This window comes from Argentina silus (assembly GCF_951799395.1).
Source record: "Argentina silus genome assembly, chromosome: 1".
In the NCBI taxonomy this organism is placed as follows: domain Eukaryota; kingdom Metazoa; phylum Chordata; class Actinopteri; order Argentiniformes; family Argentinidae; genus Argentina; species Argentina silus.
This window is the reverse complement of record NC_139655.1, coordinates 22,808,795-22,826,519: the sequence shown is the minus strand read 5'-3', so window position 1 is coordinate 22,826,519 and position 17,725 is coordinate 22,808,795. Positions and strand designations below refer to the sequence as shown.

The window sequence follows — 17,725 nt, the reverse complement described above, 5'->3', positions numbered from 1 at the left end:
CCAAGATAGTAAAGGACCTACATCAATAGTCTGCCACAGAATAACAGTGTCCCCTTATAGCCCACATTGATTTCCCCGGGTCTGGGGAAAGGGACTGGTATAAGATACGTGAATGTGATCTGGGCTCTGAGAGACACAAAATTGCTTATGTCTTCTTGCAACATTATAAAGGCATTGACTCAATATATTGTTTTGCCTTTAACATTAATGGAAAACAATACAACCGAATGATATCGGTCGTACTGGCAGCAGAAAAGCAGTTTCAGCTTCTGAGGCCTTGTTTACTGTAGCAGCACTCTCTCCTTGAGAGCAATCAATAAAATATCTGGTAAGACCTGCAGAGTATGGGCCCAACTAACTCCTGAGAAAACAACATAAATCCATTACATCATTTTCTCAAGCCTCTTATTCTATTGAGAAAATGATCCAAAGTAAGACAACAATAATAATAATTATTGTCCTAGTCGTATTACCATATGACCAAGTTAGAGAAACATGTGATATAGTGTTGTCTATTTTAACCTTTCCTCTACTGCCACTTTATTGAACATCTAAGTTCCACTTAGTCACGACCCAGGCCTGCAGAATGGTGCAGGGAGCCAGAATGCAAACAGTCTGTGTTGTATTGTATCTTAGCCCGAGGTAAAAAACATGACACAACTGTATAAATCTACATCTCAGCCTGATGTTGAACCATGTCAACCATGTCATGGTATTATTTACACTGGGAGTACAGTGAACAACCATCATCCGTGATAGCATGACACCAGTGAAGGAACAACAGATAGTAGCCTAGTCTGGGTTACAAGGTAGGCTAACACACATGAATGAAACTCTCATTCATGATTTACTGCTCTCGCAATAGGCCTACTATTCACTCTATGAGGAGCAACAGGGCCATGTCGAAGGCAAAATGTCTCACTGGGCGGTCCATGGAAATGTGTGATGGTGAAAGCGACCCAGAAACAACCACACACTTGGGTAATCAATGAGTGGAAAAACACTGAAAGGGACTGGGTGTGTGTGGGGGGGTGGTGTGTGTGTGTGTGTGTGTGTGTGTGTGTGTGTGTGTGTGTGTGTGTGTGTGTGTGTGTGTGTGTTGCTGGCTGATCAATGTGTCTGCCATGAGAATTACCCTGTGCCTCAGAGAAAAAGAGAGGGCGGTAGTCGAAGCTCCATGTGTGACACAGAGATAACCTTCAGTATGAATTCTAGGTCTTATCTAGAACAGAGGGGAGGCGGGACACTGCATGGCCTACCAAGACCATTCTTTCTGATTACTGTTTTTTTTTTTGTAGGGTTTCTGTAAGAACTTAAGTGTGCTACATTGTATCAACTTAACCATGTGTATTCAACACAATGAACACATGTTATAATGTGGCCATCACTGCCTCTGCATTGCTTTAACGGTCTATGATTCATCCAGCATTCAAGTAGTGAGATGGTACTTACTCGACCAATATGGTAGAGCTATTCTTAAATACTGTGTTATGTACTGTATGATAAAAAGCACCATTATTTGATAGCCTTCGGGGTTTACAGCTATACAATATAGATCAATCATTTGGAAAAAGATCGCATTAGACATACTGTTACTGTACAAATTGTGGATTCTATATGAGGGTTATCATCCAACAACTGAGTAACCTTCGGCTTTTAATGTTTTTAGAAAATAATTCAAGGGCGGGAAATTATGCTACTGCATAGCCTGCTGCTGCGACGCGATACCCCATAGAAACCTGAAATCGAATGCTCTAATTCCACTTGCGGGTGGGGTTATGTTTATTACGCACTAGTACCATAGCAATGATGGGCTACGCTGTGTGCTGGGGAATAAGTGGCATGTAGGCTATTACAAAATGTAGAAACAGCTTTACTGTAATCTCGAGTAGGCCTATTATTTGTATGAAGTTGAGGATACAATATCAAACTTGCTGGGACAATGACCAGATTGGATACATATGATCAACATATGTGATCCAAGGTTTCCTTGTCACTGCCAATAGCTGTCAATTTGCAGAGAACGGCAAAATAAAAGCCTGCAGTTGATACGATTTAGTGCCACCAGCGAAATCAATTTACACCAACCTGTTCTTTTCGCTTTTGCCAGCGACCGCACGGGCTTTCCTCCAGGATTTCACTCTCATCTTCGCTCTCCTCCTCCTTCCCCTCAGACCCTGAATTCCTCTCCGGGACTGACATAGTCATTGTATTCCGTATTTTATTATTTTTCCCTGCTGATTTCACTCAATGTAGCGCAGACGTCGCCGCTATCTGCGCAGACTGGACGTTCAGTCTCCGACAAGACCCGCCGCTGCTGTTGTAGAGCGCTCAACACATCTTGCAGTGAGCACGGATGGTAAAACTGTACCTTAAGCTACAAGGAAAAACATTATTCACAGAACACCTTTGGAATTTACGCAGAATAAATGTCTTGTTTCACAATCATTCGCATTATAAAATAGGCCGAACGACAAAAACTGAATGAGGAAAAAGATTCCAGTCCATGTCGCGTACTCAAATGCATACAAAACAGATTGCGAAACGTTTTGTTGTCGTGCGCCTATTCGCAGATGAAAAGCAACCACGGGTTTGATATGAAACGGTTTGTTTTGAAAACAAAAACGTATCTCCGACGTCGTCTTTTGTTTAGTTATTTACCCTTCCCATTTACAGTATGAAGTAATTTTTGACATCTACTACGCGTCATTCGGTGTTGTTCGTTCTTCCACTGAAACCGTGTGCTTTTCCAGCTTAGCACAGCGCAGGAGGATACCGTAAACATTTGAAGACGTGCGCACATTTGTTTGTGTTGCCTTCATGAGTACATGGTGCTGTCTGTGATCCCACGCATCAGCAGTCCAAGAGAGAGAGAGAATAGTCAGACGCGCGTCGGCAATAGTCTCTATTTTAGCACTTAGTGTGCTGTGTGTGTGTGTGTGTGTGTGTGTGTGTGTGTGTGTGTGTGTGTGTGTGTGTGTGTGTGTGTGTGTGTGTGTGCGCGTTGGAAATAGTAGCATCCTCTCCACTCAAAGTAACCAAGGTGGATCGCCTTCAGTGAAGTATTCGAACTTTTATAAAATAACGTATTTATCCCACAACAAGCCTTAGCTCTAAATATCACTCTTAAAGACTCTAGTGAAGTGCCAGTTGTACACTCTGAGGCTAGCAAGGTAGTAAAAAAAGAAAAATACATTGTTCATGTTGCTTAGATACTGGTCCATTGTCACTAGTCTTTGCAGCAAGAGGAAGTAGCTTCTCAGAGTTCATAAGAAGCTAAGTGGGAGAGAAAAACAACAGTCATGGAAAACCGATTGCTATAAAAGTGCCAGCCTTGGCAGTAATGTTCTGAACTGGACACCAGTCCAGCAATGTTCATTATGTTGCCTCATTTGGCTGTTTTTGTGTTTTCCCATCGTTTATGAACACATAACATGTGATATAGCCATGACAATGTGTGAGGACATGATGTTGTAAATGGCTGACAAACACAACATGTAACCAACACATTTAATCTCTAGGTTTGTGGCAGGACCAATACATTCAATGCATGTTGGTGACTCCAGTTGTTCAAAACCAAAGGCAGCAAAATTCTAAAGCCCCATCTTACAACAATACATCAGATTTCTCATTGTCAGGAAAATCTTGCCTTTTTTTTTAGGAAAAGCTACATGCGCCATCTAGTGGTTAAAATACAGGACTTGTTTCAGGTGGGGATCTATGAAAATGCAGAGATAGGGATGTGGTTTATTTAAAATAAAGGTGTGGTTTATTTAAAAAAGAAGGCCCTAATGCAATTCATGTTTTCTGTTTACTACATCAACATACTTTGCATGATCATTTACGCAATATGTTTTACAAAGGGAGCAATCCTAATATGTTCATCATCACCAAAGAAGAATATGACCAGAGATAAACAGACTCACCTGGCAGTGATCCGTAATCACCGTCTTGCTCTATTTTTAGTTCACAATACATGAGTAGAGCCTTTGAGCCTGTGCTTTGCCAATTCTTCTCATTGCTAATGAGATTTACTCTTGGCACAAAAAGCACCGGGCAAGGACAATGATGTCGTCTAGACAGGCCATGTGTCTGGCTCAGAGAGAATGGCACTGCAGACATGGCAGCACTAACAAGGGGCAAGATTGGCAGCAGAGAGAGAACCCCAAGCCTCACTGTCAAAAGAGCCATTGAACTTGTTTTGCAGTGAGAACAAAAATATAATCTCAATGAAAGGCATTCATTATATGTATATGGGAGATTGTTGAAATGCCAGATTTAATTTCCCACTTTGCCCCAGATGCTGGAGCCCACTTTGCTCCCTTTTCGTTCTCATCAAACTCATAGCCAGGAGAGAATCTTTCCCCCCCCCCATTCATTTTAATACAGCCATCACATACTTAAGATTGATCAGAGTCATTAAAGACAACAACACCAGTAGATACAATTTACCATGCTCTTTATTGAACACTGAAAATTGGTCAAGGGAGATAAGTCATACACATTATATAGCACTAGATGGAATGTGCGGTCATCGTTGGTTGCATGAACATCATCTCCCTGGTGGAGCTGCATTCAGGCTTCTCACTTGAATCCCTTGGACTGGGCAGAGGACCACACCTCCTCTCCGTCCCTTTCCACAACCATGGTGCCATCGTTGCGCAAGTACATGCGGCACATCTTGAAACCGCCAGAGGCCTGGCTCTTGGTCTGCCACATCATCTTGTTGTCCCTCTTGTACATGACAAAGTTGCAGTCGTCCTGCATGCACAGGCGGTGGGCGTCGCGCTGGCCGGCAGTGTCTGAGTTCCACATGGGCTTCCAGCCGTAGATGACAAAGTTGCCATCCTCCTAATAAGACAGACAGGATGGAAACATGGTTTTAACTGCCCTGCAATGCTCCAACCTCATATGTAAATTCTAATATTATTAGTAGTATAGTATCATTCAGTTCCACTCACCTGGAAACTGGCCTTCCACTCATGGTTGTTGGACATGAGGTAGTCTCCCTTGCGGAGCTCGTCAAACTTGGACATGTAGTTCCTGCTCATGATTCTGTAATGAGAAGTTAAGTGGATCACTAATAAGCATGAAGGAAATGCTTCTGTCTCAATTTAAAGTTTGGAGAGTTACACAAATGGAGAGAGATTGTTATAAAATACATTTAACAAACAGAATACGAACAATGTGGAAGTAACTCCACATATAAAATATGTATTGGACACAGTGAAAACAGAGCAGATTTTTAATGAAGCAGAGAACTATAACACAGATATAACACAAAAACTATAGCCACACAGTTCTGATACTATTGCAGAAAGAGGAGAGAAATCATGTTTCATGATTCAGCTTACATTTTCACAGACCAAGAGAAGACAACTGTAACAGACAGAGCGACAGATCACAGTTCTGATACTCACACGCTGGCTGTGGAGTGGATGTTCAGTCTGATGAGTTTGCAGCTCGAGGTGAAGTGTCATCTCCATCAGAACCGGCAGCTTTTATAGCCAGAACCAAGAGAGGAGCCCATTGATGGAGAACACCCTCTCTGTTAAAGCCATAATCTAATCTCTTTTCCACAAGACATGTCTTTATTTTTGGGGCAATTTGTAAAATATGCCCAGGCTAATGTGATTTTTGAGTTTAAAGACAAATTATGTTCATGTTGGAATGGCATCATCAAAGATAATTGTTGTTACTTACAACTTAATTGCTTGCACCTGCATCCTTAAAGCAAACATGTGACCCCTATTAAGAGTTCCATGTACCATTAGGCAATTTTGTGCATGTAGGGCACCATATTGACCATCTCTACTGTATAAAAATCTACATTTTATGTGATAGTTTGTGTTAGTTCCAAACTGATTTAACACTTGTGTTTCATGTTAGAGGTTGTACAAATGTTGAACATTACTGTATAGACATGCTCTAAATGGGATTTTCAAAGTACAGTGTTTTAAGCATACTGATTGTATATTCATTTCTACCCTTAAAATAAGTAAAGCACCTTGAAATTGCCTTTCCACCCAACAAGAGATAGCTGGTAATACTGTAGTGTTGGAGGGCTGTTTGAGGCCCTCCTTCTTCCCTATGGACTAAAATATACCCCAACACCCCATAGCAGAGAATTGAACACTTCCTTGACAAATGTGCCACAGCCCTCCTTTCAATGTGGTATTAAAGACACACTGTCATATGAACCTTGTCACCTTGAACATTTCAGGTTAAGCCCCTAGTGTCCTGGCTACCAATTCCCAATCTAGTCTCTCACACAGTATTAACCATATAATTATGACCTAAAGGACATTAGGGTCCTATACAGGGGTTTTATACAGTAATTTTTCTGTGTTGAATTCTGATATATACTGTATATAGAAACCTAGCATAATGGACAAGGCCTCACCCTCAGAGCAACTAATGAAAGAGTTAATTCAGCCACGTATCTCATATTTTCCAGCAACTAAGAGAACCAGAGATACAGTACTGTAGCCAACCAACCTCGTGAGTGAACTCTTGAGTGAACTTTTAACCCACAATACTGTGTATGTATTACCATCATTAAATTACAGTAAAGAGCCTTACACTTAGTGTGAAGATTACAATGATTGAGACATGAAATGTGTGCCTCCACAGTAAGGTTCAGAGATCTGCTGACCCAGTACACCCTTAGAACTAAGAGCTCTATGTGGCTTCCAAGTTTCCAAAAAAGGTTCTATGCTTTGATACATATAAGACACCCCATATAGCAGGCACCCTGCTATATAGAACCATTGTAAATGGGAACCAGGGAACCACTGTAAATGGTTCTTATGAAAGAACCATAGGGGGTTCCTTAAACGGTTCAAAATAGAACCAGGGTATGGCGCCATTTATGAATCATGGTATATATATATATAACACCCCAGTACTTCCCCCACTCCATCCTAGCCAGCCCTCAGCTACCACCCCCAATACCCCCTCGACTTACTCCCGCATCAGTCCTAGTCAGCCCCCAGCTACACCCCTCAAAACCTCCTCCATCTTCTCCACCCCCCCAACCTCCCCCTCGAGCTGCATGGCAGCTCAAAGCAGCTCCACCTCGGCCAGTAGTCAGAACTCAACGTCTACCCGCATCACTGTCAAGAACACTGTGTCAAGACAAGAGAGAGTCACCACAAAGAGTGGCCATCAAACTGTTCTAAGTGTAAACTCTGTAATTCCTGTTTTGATTACTACTAGACCAAACAATCAGTACTCAACATGCTCTGTAAGTACATCAAACCCAACAGCCCAAGGTGCCCCTACACCCTGTCACTAAAAAGATAAAAGCTGCACTGCTCAATGTAAGATCATTATCAAATAAGTCTCTCCTTATAAGTGACCTGATTATTAGTCATAAATTAGATCTCATGTTCCTTACTGAAACTTGGCTTGATTTGACTAACAGAGCGGCTGTTCTCATTGAATCAGCACCCCCAAATGTTAACTTCATTGATGCCCCCAGAGTTGATAAGAAAGGGGGAGGAGTAGCTGTTATCTTTTCAGACGTGTTTCAATGCAGGCAGGTATGATTTGGAGACTTCTCATCGTTTGAATATCTTGCTGCTGTACTGAAATGCTCTCCTCGTGTTTATATCAGGAGATTTTAACATTAATATTGACAACCCCAACGATAATAATGCCAAAGAACTTAATAACTTACTTGACACCTTTGGACTGTCTCAATATGTATACAGGCCCACGCACAACCGGGGCCATACCTTAGATTTATTTATCACAAGGGGTTTTAAGTAATCATTTGTTAAGGCTATTGATGTTGCTCTGTCTGATTATCTTTGCATTTTCCTTGAAATGTCTATTACTCTTGACATTTATATTAGATCGGAAACTGTTAAAAAACGATATATCAATGAGAATACTATTTATGGAGGCTATTTCCTTGTCACCAACTTTTACCTCAGCCTCTGTTAATGATCTGTTAGATAATTTAAATTAGAAAATTATGAATGTTATTGATGTCATTGCACCTGTTAGGGTGAAATCAACTTCTGGTAAGCAAAAAGCACCATGGAGAAACACTGTATCTGTAGAAATCCAAAAAAAAAGAGTGCCGGAAAGCTGAGTGTAAATGGCGAAAAATTAAGCTCCACGTTCATTATGAAGAGAGACTTCATTCCTACAATCTGGAATTGAAAAGCGCGAGACAATCTTTCTTCTCTGACATCATCAACAAAAACATTAATAATGCACGCACTTTATTTGCCACTGTTGATAGGCTGACTAACCCCCCCCCCCCCAGCACAAATAACCCCTGAACTCCTATCCACCGATAAATGCAGTGAGTTTGCTTCTTTCTTTAGGGATAAAATTCAAAACATTAGACAAACGATCAGTAGTTCCACATTAAACAAAAATGTGTCACCACTGCATTCACATAAAAGTAACTTGATAAACATGACCCAGTTTAATGCCATTGACTACAAAACTCTTGAGGAAACTGGACAACATCTTAAGCCATCAACATGCTGCCTTGACACCCTGCCAACGAGCTTCCTTAAAAATGTTTACAGCTACTTGGCGACTGATTTACTGCAAATAGTTAACAGCTCCCTCCTACCAGGCTTTTTCCAAAGGCTTTGAAAACTGCAGTTATTAAGCCTCTACTAAAAAAGTGTAGCCTGGACGCTTCTGTAATTAGCAACGACAGACCCATAACAAATCTACCCTTTATAAGTAAAATAATCAAAAAAGTTGTCTACCAACAACTTAACAACTTTTTCACTTCAAATAGTTTCTTAGACAAATTCCAATCAAGTTTTTGACGCCATCACAGCACCGAAACTGCTCTTATTAAGTTTCTAAATGACATTCGCATGAACACTGATCCTAGTGGTATTGGATCTTAGTGCTGCTTTTGACCCTGTTGACCATTCAATACTACTAGACAGACTGGAAAACTGGGTTGGACTCTCCGGCATGGTGGTGGATTGGTTCAGGTCCTATCTGCAAGACAGGCACTATTTTGTTTCCATTGGCAACTACACATCTGAGCGAACTAGCATGACGTGGGGTACCTTAAGGTTCAATTCTGGGACCTTTTATTCAACCTCTATATGCTCCCACTAGGCTTAATTATGCAAAAGAACAAAATCGCGTACCATAACTATGTGGACAACACTCAATAATACACTCACCGGCCACTTTATTAGGTACACCTGTTCAAGTACAACTGCCTGTTCAAGTACAACTGCTTGTTAACGCAAATATCAGCCAATCACATGGCAGCAACTCAATGCATTTAGGCATGTAGACATGGTCAAGACGACCTGCTGAAGTTCAAACCGAGCATCAGAATGGGGAAGGAAGGTGATTTAAGTGACTTTGAACGTGGCATGGTTGTTGGTGCCAGACGGGCTGGTCTGAATATTTCAGAAACTGCTGATCTACTGGGATTTCCACGCACAACCATCTCTAGGGTTTACAGAGAATGGTCCGAAGAAGACAAAATATCCAGTGAGCGGCAGTTCTCTGGCTGAAAATGCCTTGTTGATGCCAGAGGTCAGAGGAGAATGGCCAGACTGGTTCGAGATGATAGAAAGGCAACAGTAACTCAAAGGTTGGTGGTGGTGGTGTAATGGTGTGGGGGATATTTTCTTGGCACACTTTGGGCCCCTTAGTACCAATTGAGCATCGTTGAAACGCCACAGCCTACCTGAGTATTGTTGCTGACCATGTCCATCCCTTTATGACCACAGTGTACCCATCTTCTGATGGCTACTTCCAGCAGGATAACGCACCATGTCACAAAGCTCACATCATCTCAAACTGGTTTCTTGAACATGACAATGAGTTCACTGTACTCCAATGGCCTCCACAGTCACCAGATCTCAATCTAATAGAGCACCTTTGGGATGTGGTGGAACAGGAGATTCGCATCATGGATGAGTAGCCGACAAATCTGCAGCAACTGCGTGATGCTATCATGTCAATATGGACCAAAATCTCTGAGGAATGTTTCCAGCACCTTGTTGAATCTATGCCACAGAGAATTGAAGCAGTTCTGAAGGCAAAAGGGGGTCCAACCCGGTACTAGCAAGGTGTACTTAATAAAGTGGCCGGTGAGTGTACATAGCTCTCTCATCGACTGACTATGCGCCTATAGACTCACTGTGTCTGTGCATTGACCAAATCAATGACTGGATGTGCCAGAATTTCCTCCAACTAAACAAAGACAAAACTGAGATAATTGTCTTTGGTGCTAAAGAAAAAAGGCTGAAAGTTGGCGCTCATCTTGATTCCCTTTCTTTGAAGTCTAAAAACCAAGTCAGAAATCTGGGTGTTATTATTGACTCAGATCTAAATTTTAACATCCACATCAAAGTCTACAAAGTCAAAATCGGCCTATTATAATCTTAAAAATATGGCAAGAATTAGATGATACATGTCCAAACAAGACCTAGAAAAACTAATTCAATTTCCAATTAATTCAATTTGAAGTTGCTTTAATTTTCAGTAGGTTAGACTACTGTAATAGTCTTTTCTCAGGCCTTCCCAAAAAAGCAGTTACAGCTCATTTAGAATGCTGCTGCTAGAGTTCTAACAAGGACTAAGAAAGCTGAACATATCACACTAGTTCTCAGGTCTCTGCATTGGCTACCAGTGTGTTATAGAATTGACTTCAAAATACTATTACTTGTTTATAAATCACTTAATGGTTTAGGGCCAAAATACATTTCTGACTTGCTTCCACACGATGAACCCTCAAGACTTCTTAGGTTATCAGGGTCTACTAACTGCTCCTAGGATTAAAACAAAACATGGTGAAGCAGCATTCAGTTATTATGCTACACATAGCTGGGATAAATTTCCAGAAGATCTTAGATCAGCTGCAACTCTGGCTACTTAAAAAATAAAAAAATAAACCTTTATGTTCGCCTTTGCCTTAAATTGAAACTAAATTGCTGCTAATAATTGCACTCTAACCCTAATATATATATATGCCTTGTCTTGTCTTGCCTATATAACCTTTTTTATGTTCAAAGAACCCTAAATGGTTCTATTTGACAGTCTAAAGAACCCTAAATGGTTCTATTGTGTAAGTATTTTATTTTCAACTAGTAGAAGTAATAGCCTGGCTTCAGGAAGAGTCCCAGGAATTTCACATTGGCAGATTACAACATATCTTCAAGGTATCTCAAAGATGACTGGCCTTGTACGGTGCTCTTAATTGTAAGAAGTGGAGGGCCACTCCAATAGACTTGCACACACTTCACACCAATGGGTGCCAGACCAATCACCCCAACAAAACACATGGATGAACATGACCACAGATGTAATTTCATCAAGGAAGGTAACACCAAGAGGCTGAACAAGCTTATTAGGAAAGCTGATTCTGTCCTCGGTGTCACCCTGGACACTGTGGAGGAGGTGGCCAATAGGAGGATGAGGACCAAACTCCAGGCCATCCCCTACATGACACTGTGGCAGAGCAGAGAAGCTCATTTAGCAATAGACTACTACAACCACGTTGCACTAAAGAGAGCTATAGGAGATCTTTTCTGCCTGCCGCAATAAGACTGTACAATTCCTCCGGCTGGCTCAATCAGCGGGGTGATCAGAGTCAGGCTGGGGGATGTTAAATCATACTGGACTGTTGTTACTGTATATAATGTTTCAGATGTCTATTTTATTCTATTATTCTATTGTCATTTTATTTTGTTGTTGTTGTTTGGTTGTTGTGAGCTGCTGTAACGCCTTAATTTCCCCTAGGGGATCTATAAAGTACCTATCTATCTATCTATCTATCTATCTATCTATCTATCTAATACAGTTTGAATCAAACGAGAATCACAGGTACATAAGTTAGTGAGATAATGCAACACTAAGAATGGAAATTCACGATTACCCACAATTCCCTAGCAACAGGAGGGAGCAATGTAGCAAGTTTGCTGGGGAATTGTAGGTAATTGTGAATTTTGATTCCTTATGTTGTAATAATAAATTAACCAATGGACCTGTGATGTTGGTTATTGTTTGATTCTAACTATTACATATGTGCTCATGTCCATGTGACATCCAACATCCAAAAAGCACACCCTTGATGAAATGGTTCTCTAAATTACTTTGTTGCACCATAAAGAACCCTTTTTTGTGTAAGAGCTGTAGAGCTAAAGATTGTTTTACTCAAATGGAGATGGTCAACCATCTCCATTTTGCTTTGTCCAACAAGATCCACTTGAAATGTGGATATGGAAAATATGTGTTATAGTTCCCCCTTCTGACTGACCCTCTGGCACCACCTCGAGGTCGTGGTGGTCATCACTGGAGCACTCACTCCCCAGTTGACAGCGCACCTGGGTCAGATCTCCAACCAACACACCTGTGACCCATCCCCAATCAGTGTCCTATATAAACCCTGCCTGAACTCCACTCCAGTGCCAGAACGTACTGTCACCTCATGTCTCGACCCCCTTGGATTCCGCCCCAACCCTTTCACGGACCTAGCCCTCTTCGTCTCCGCAACCCCTACCCTGTTCCATGGACCAAGCCCCTTGTCTCCACGGATCCTCTCCCTCCCCGTATACTGGACCTCCCCTCCCAATTGACCCTGGACCGGCCCTCAACTACTCTCCCTTGACTACGGATTACTTTCCCCCTCTCCCCTAGCTATTTATTCCCATTCCTTATCCCTCTTATTAAATACGCCCCTTGGGCTAACAGTTACCTTCTGTCTCTTGTGCCGTCATTGGTTCCACCAGTCGTCTCTGCGTAACAATATGTTGAGTTCAAAGTCAGGCAAACCAGCCAATAAAGGCCAGAGTGAATTAGATGTTCTGCATATCAGAACATTAAGTCTATAAAGCAAGGTGAGGTGACTTTGCTACTGTACTGTTTCATCAATATCTTAGTTGCTACTTATAGTAGAGCCTGTGACCCAAATGACCTTTGCATAATTATATCCCACTTGTTGCCATCACTAACACTGTGAGAGTCTCAAAATCAAGTTTAGATTTCTCTGTAGTGAGCAGAAGAGGGAACTGTTGTAAATGTTAGCTATGTGGCTCAGATGACATGTGGTATTAAGGAAAACCTCAGTCATTGGTCTTCATGGTATAACAGAGTAATGCGGAACAGCCCTGTGGGTTGTTTGGGAGTTTTCTGTGATTCATATTGGGAGACCAATATCGACTGTTTTGCACTGTAGTCCTTTTTTATCCTATCAAAGGCTTTCTTTAAATGTCCACCCTCTTACGTTTTATTTCAACCAAGTATCATTTCACAGATGCACTGATTCATGAAAGTTATGTTCAGGCACAGAATTAACTTGTAGAGCATAGGTTCATGGTGGAAATGATGTTTTCGATAATGTGATCATTCAAGTATTTTGTTCAAAAGCTTTCTCAACACTTATTCATCCGAAGGAAATCTATACTGTATGTGCATCCAGAACTACTGTACTGTATTTGACATGATGCATATGATACAGTAAGTTAACTGTATGTACTGAATTATATTCATAACTATAATTACAGCTATTTCCCCTTGATAACCAAGATAGACACCAAACAATGAGCAACGAAAAGAAAGAGAGCCACAGAACTTCAGATACATTTGTTGTTTATTTTCTCTCCACAATATGTATGAGATCCACATGCTCTCAGACTGTTTTTACTTCTGTCCGCGGGACATGGCAGACGACCACACCTCCTCGCCATCCTTCTCTATCACCATGGTGCCATCGTTCCTCAGGTACATATGGCACATCTGGCAGCTGGACATGTGCGTGTTGGTGTGCCAAATGGCCTTCTCATCCCTCTTGTACATCACCAGGTTGCAGTCGTCCTGCATGCACAGGCGGTGGGCATCGCGCTGGCCTGCGGTGTCCGAATTCCACATGGGCTTCCAGCCGTAGATGACAAAGTTGCCATCTTCCTAGAAATTGAGAGATGAAGAGAAAGAGAGAGAGAGAGAAAGAGAGATCGGAGTGTTGAATGTTGTTCATGATTGCTGTAACAGTGAAATCAATGTCTAATTTTGATTTGCATTTATGAATGCATTTATCTGTCTTACCTGAAACACTGCCTTGTATTCTTTGTTGTTGGACCACATGTAGTCTCCTTTGCGGAGCTCGTCATACTTGGACATGTAGTTTTTGCTCATGATTCTGAAAAAAATAGTATTTAGAATCTATTTTAGAATAGAAAAACACAAATACACAGTTGTTAGACAATTGGACAAAATTAGGGTTAGAGCATTTACTGGTTCAAAGCAAGAACACTTCTCACAGCCCATTTCAAGGTAAAATCCCTCCCAACAACACTCTTTTCATGCAGGTAGTTTACTCTCTTCTTGCATCCTTTCACCTTGCATCTTCATTGCAATAGTGTAGGTGAGGCATCCACCCACACACCCAATAACAAACGTTGTGTCAGGTTCCATTGACATGCATGTCAGAGACAAGAAGGCAACAGATAGAAGCACTGCTGAAAACATACAGTACATGGCTGATGTGATACTCACAGGCTGTTAGAGGTTGGCTGTGGAGGAGATGAAGAGAATGATAATGATGATGACGTGCTTCACATGTGGGAGAGGGAATGGTTTTATAGTCAAGGACCGAGGGAGGGGCCAACAGGGAAGACAAGAGGGTTCTCTCTTTCAGAATGAGATTAAAAATGATGAACATCTCACACAATCCACAGTTATGTGACAGATAAAGCAGAATCTCTTTAGGAATTCTTTCAGAACATCTGGCTACTACGGCGCGGGTGTGAAAAACATTGGCCCAGTCATCTCAGTAATTAACACGCTATGTAGTGTAATAGTAACTGCATAGTATGTGAGCTGTGTTTTCAGATGAATGTATCTAAATAGCACCAATGAAGAACACATCTGAAATCTGAACATTACAGGCCCTCTCCCTCTGAAAATTCCACATCCAATCAAATAAGTCAGGAATGTCTCTTTAAGAACAGCCGTCAGAACACCAAATGAACACAAGAGGCTAAATTACCTCACATGACCAACATTGTTTGACAAAATATCATAACTGTAATAAGTTAAGTACTAAGTACTTAATGTGCTTAATGGGTTAGGGTTAAGCAATCTGTGTAGTTTACCATGTGTTCAAGTCATTACTGTATGCCCAGTGGCTATTCAACACAACAACTTTTTTCAGGAAAAGAGATCGAGTGTAGCACTGCTATGTACTTGTCAAGTATTCCTCATATCACTGATCCACCTTTGACCTCCCCACACACCTCAGTTTCGCCTCTTGGTAAATCAAATAGCAAAATTGCTTAGTCCTCCTACCGACTGTGCCATGATAAATATGATCAATTCCTCTATTTGGCTGGGAGGTGGCGCCCCTGGACAGGAAACAACACTATTACCAATAAGTTCAAGATTCATGCTTTTAGGGCTCTATTAAAAATAACAACATGTGAGAACATGTTATAAGGAAGCTTGATACAGTATCATGGGATATCATAAGGGATAGTTCACTCTAACATAACATTTCTGTCATTCTCCTCACACCATTACTCCAGCAAATCTACCAAGACACTTTTTATATATAATTAACATTTTGGTGCATTTTAAAGCACAACAAATTTGACTGCATCCATTGAGTGCTCGCTGGTGGCTGCTGCAAGTTGCTATAGGATGTGGACATATAAAGTGTCTTGGTGGAACAACTGGGGTGAGGGTTTGTGGACAATTACAGAAATTAGATTTTAGAGTGAACTGTCCCTTCCATGCTAGGTCATCCTACTGTATATCACCTTTTTTCTAAAGAGCAGGGGCAAAAATATGCAGCATATGAACAGCACACTTTTGTAGATACAGTGCCCTCCATAAGTATTGGAAAGAGGAAGCATTTTGTCTTCTTTTAGCTCTATACTCCAACAGTTTGGATTTGAAATCAAACAATATGATTATCAGGTTTAATTCACTGGTTTCTTTTTCTGGTTGTGTTCACCATTTAGAAAGTACAACATTTTTTAAACATATTCCCCTATTTCAGGGCTCCAAAAGTATTGGACAAAAACATAAAATGTCCAAATTAAGTCATCAATGTTTAGTATTTGGTCGACAATCCTTTGCATGTAATAACTGTCTGTCTGCAACCCACTGACCCTACCAGACGCTGATGGGAGTATATTCTCTGTTGTTGGGAGTATAGTGCCTTGGGAAAGTATTCATACCCCTTCACTTTTTCAACATTTTGTTGTGTTATATACTCAATTTAAAATGGATTAAATTAAAATAATTTGTCATCAATTCACACACAATACCCCAGAATGACAAAGCAAAAACTTGTTTTTAGAAATTTCTGTAAATGTATTCAAATTGAAATACAGAAATACCTCATGTACAGTTAGGTCCGGAAACATTTGGACATTGACACAATTTTCATAATTTTGGCTCTGTATGCCACCACAATGGAGATGCAATTGAAGTGCAGACTTTCAGCTTTAATTCAAGGGGTTGAACAAAAATATCATATGAAACATTTAGGAATTGCAACGATTTTTATTCACAGTCCCCTATTTTCAGGGGCTCAAATGTAATTGGACAAATTAACATAATCATAAATAAAAGGTTTATTTTTAATACTTTGTCGAGAATCCTTTGCAAACAATGACTGTCTGAAGTCTGGAACCCATGGACATCACCAAATGCTGAGTTTCCTCCTTTGTGATGCTTTGCCAGGCCTTGCAGCTGTCTTCAGTTGTTGTTTGTTCGTGGGTCTTTCTGCCTTTAGTTTTGTCTTCAGCAAGTGAAATCCATGCTCGATTGGGTTGAGATCAGGTGATTGACTCGGCTATTGAAGAATATTCCACTTCTTTGCCTTAAAAAACTCTTAAAAAACTGCTTTCGTACTATATTTTGGGTCATTGCCCATCTACAGTCATGAGAAACCCAAAATATTAAGTTATTCTCTTAAAAATATGGACATATCAATATGTTATCTTCTTTCTAACAATGTCTATAGATAAAGGGGATGTAATTGAACAAAAAACTATGAAAATGTAACTTTGTAATCATTTATTTAACGAAAAATTAACAATAATGCCAATTCCTACTGAGGAAAAAGTTAGGACACCCTATGCCCTAATAGCTAGTATTGCCCCCCTTGGCTGAAATAACCTCAATTAGACGTTTCTTATAACTGTCTACAGGTCTCTGACATCAATTGGGAGAAAGTTTTCCCCACTCCTCCTTGCAGAATTCTTTCAGCTGTGTGATGTTCGAGGGGTGTCTTGCATGCACAGCCAGTTTCAAATCAATCCACAGCATCTCAATAAGATTAAGATCCGGGCTTTGACTTGACCATTCCAGAACTCTCAATTTATTTTTCTTGAGTCATTCCTTGGTAGATTTACTGGAATGTTTTGGGTCATTGTCATGTTGCATGGTCCACATCTGCTTCAGCTTCAACTTTCGAACAGATGGTCTCACATTTTCCTCAAGCACCCTCTGATACAATACAAAATTCATAGTGGATTCTATGATGGTGAGCTGACCAGGCCCTGCTGCAGAAAAGCAGCCCCAAACCATGACATTTCCACCCCCATGCTTCACAGTTGGTATGAGGTTCTTGTTCTCAAATGCTGTCTTGGTTTTGCGCCAAACATGTCTACTCTTACTGTGCCCAAATAGTTCAACTTTGGATTCATCTGTCCAAAGCACATTGTTCCAGAAGTTCTGGTCTTTCTCTAGGTGTTCTCTGGCAAACTTTAGT

General features: G+C 40.8%; 3 protein-coding genes across 3 annotated transcripts in view; all 3 read right to left on the bottom strand.

Annotated features, from left to right (window-relative positions):
• nrbp2b (nuclear receptor binding protein 2b) overlaps window positions 1-2,721 on the bottom strand; it is a 29,601-nt gene extending 26,880 nt beyond the window's left edge. The window contains exon 1 of the mRNA XM_083676138.1: window positions 2,089-2,721. Within this exon, the coding sequence (XP_083532264.1) occupies window positions 2,089-2,208 (120 nt within the window). The 5' untranslated portion in view covers window positions 2,209-2,721. The remainder of the gene's footprint in view (window positions 1-2,088) is intronic.
• Window positions 2,722-4,584: 1,863 nt separating this feature from the next.
• On the bottom strand, window positions 4,585-5,051 carry LOC310825048 (B-type lectin plumieribetin-like; the record flags this gene model as incomplete). The annotated part of the gene is made up of 2 exons (XM_083697479.1): window positions 4,585-4,851; window positions 4,962-5,051. The coding sequence occupies 2 exons, from the start codon at window positions 5,049-5,051 to the stop codon at window positions 4,585-4,587; spliced, it is 357 nt and encodes a 118-aa protein (XP_083553605.1).
• Window positions 5,052-13,647: 8,596 nt separating this feature from the next.
• Window positions 13,648-14,158, bottom strand: LOC310825040 (B-type lectin plumieribetin-like; the record flags this gene model as incomplete). The annotated part of the gene is made up of 2 exons (XM_083697463.1): window positions 14,050-14,158; window positions 13,648-13,911 (listed from the first exon to the last, which is right to left on the bottom strand). Exons 1-2 carry the CDS (start codon window positions 14,137-14,139, stop codon window positions 13,648-13,650), a joined length of 354 nt encoding a protein of 117 aa, XP_083553589.1. The 5' UTR covers window positions 14,140-14,158.
• Window positions 14,159-17,725: the final 3,567 nt, after the last annotated feature.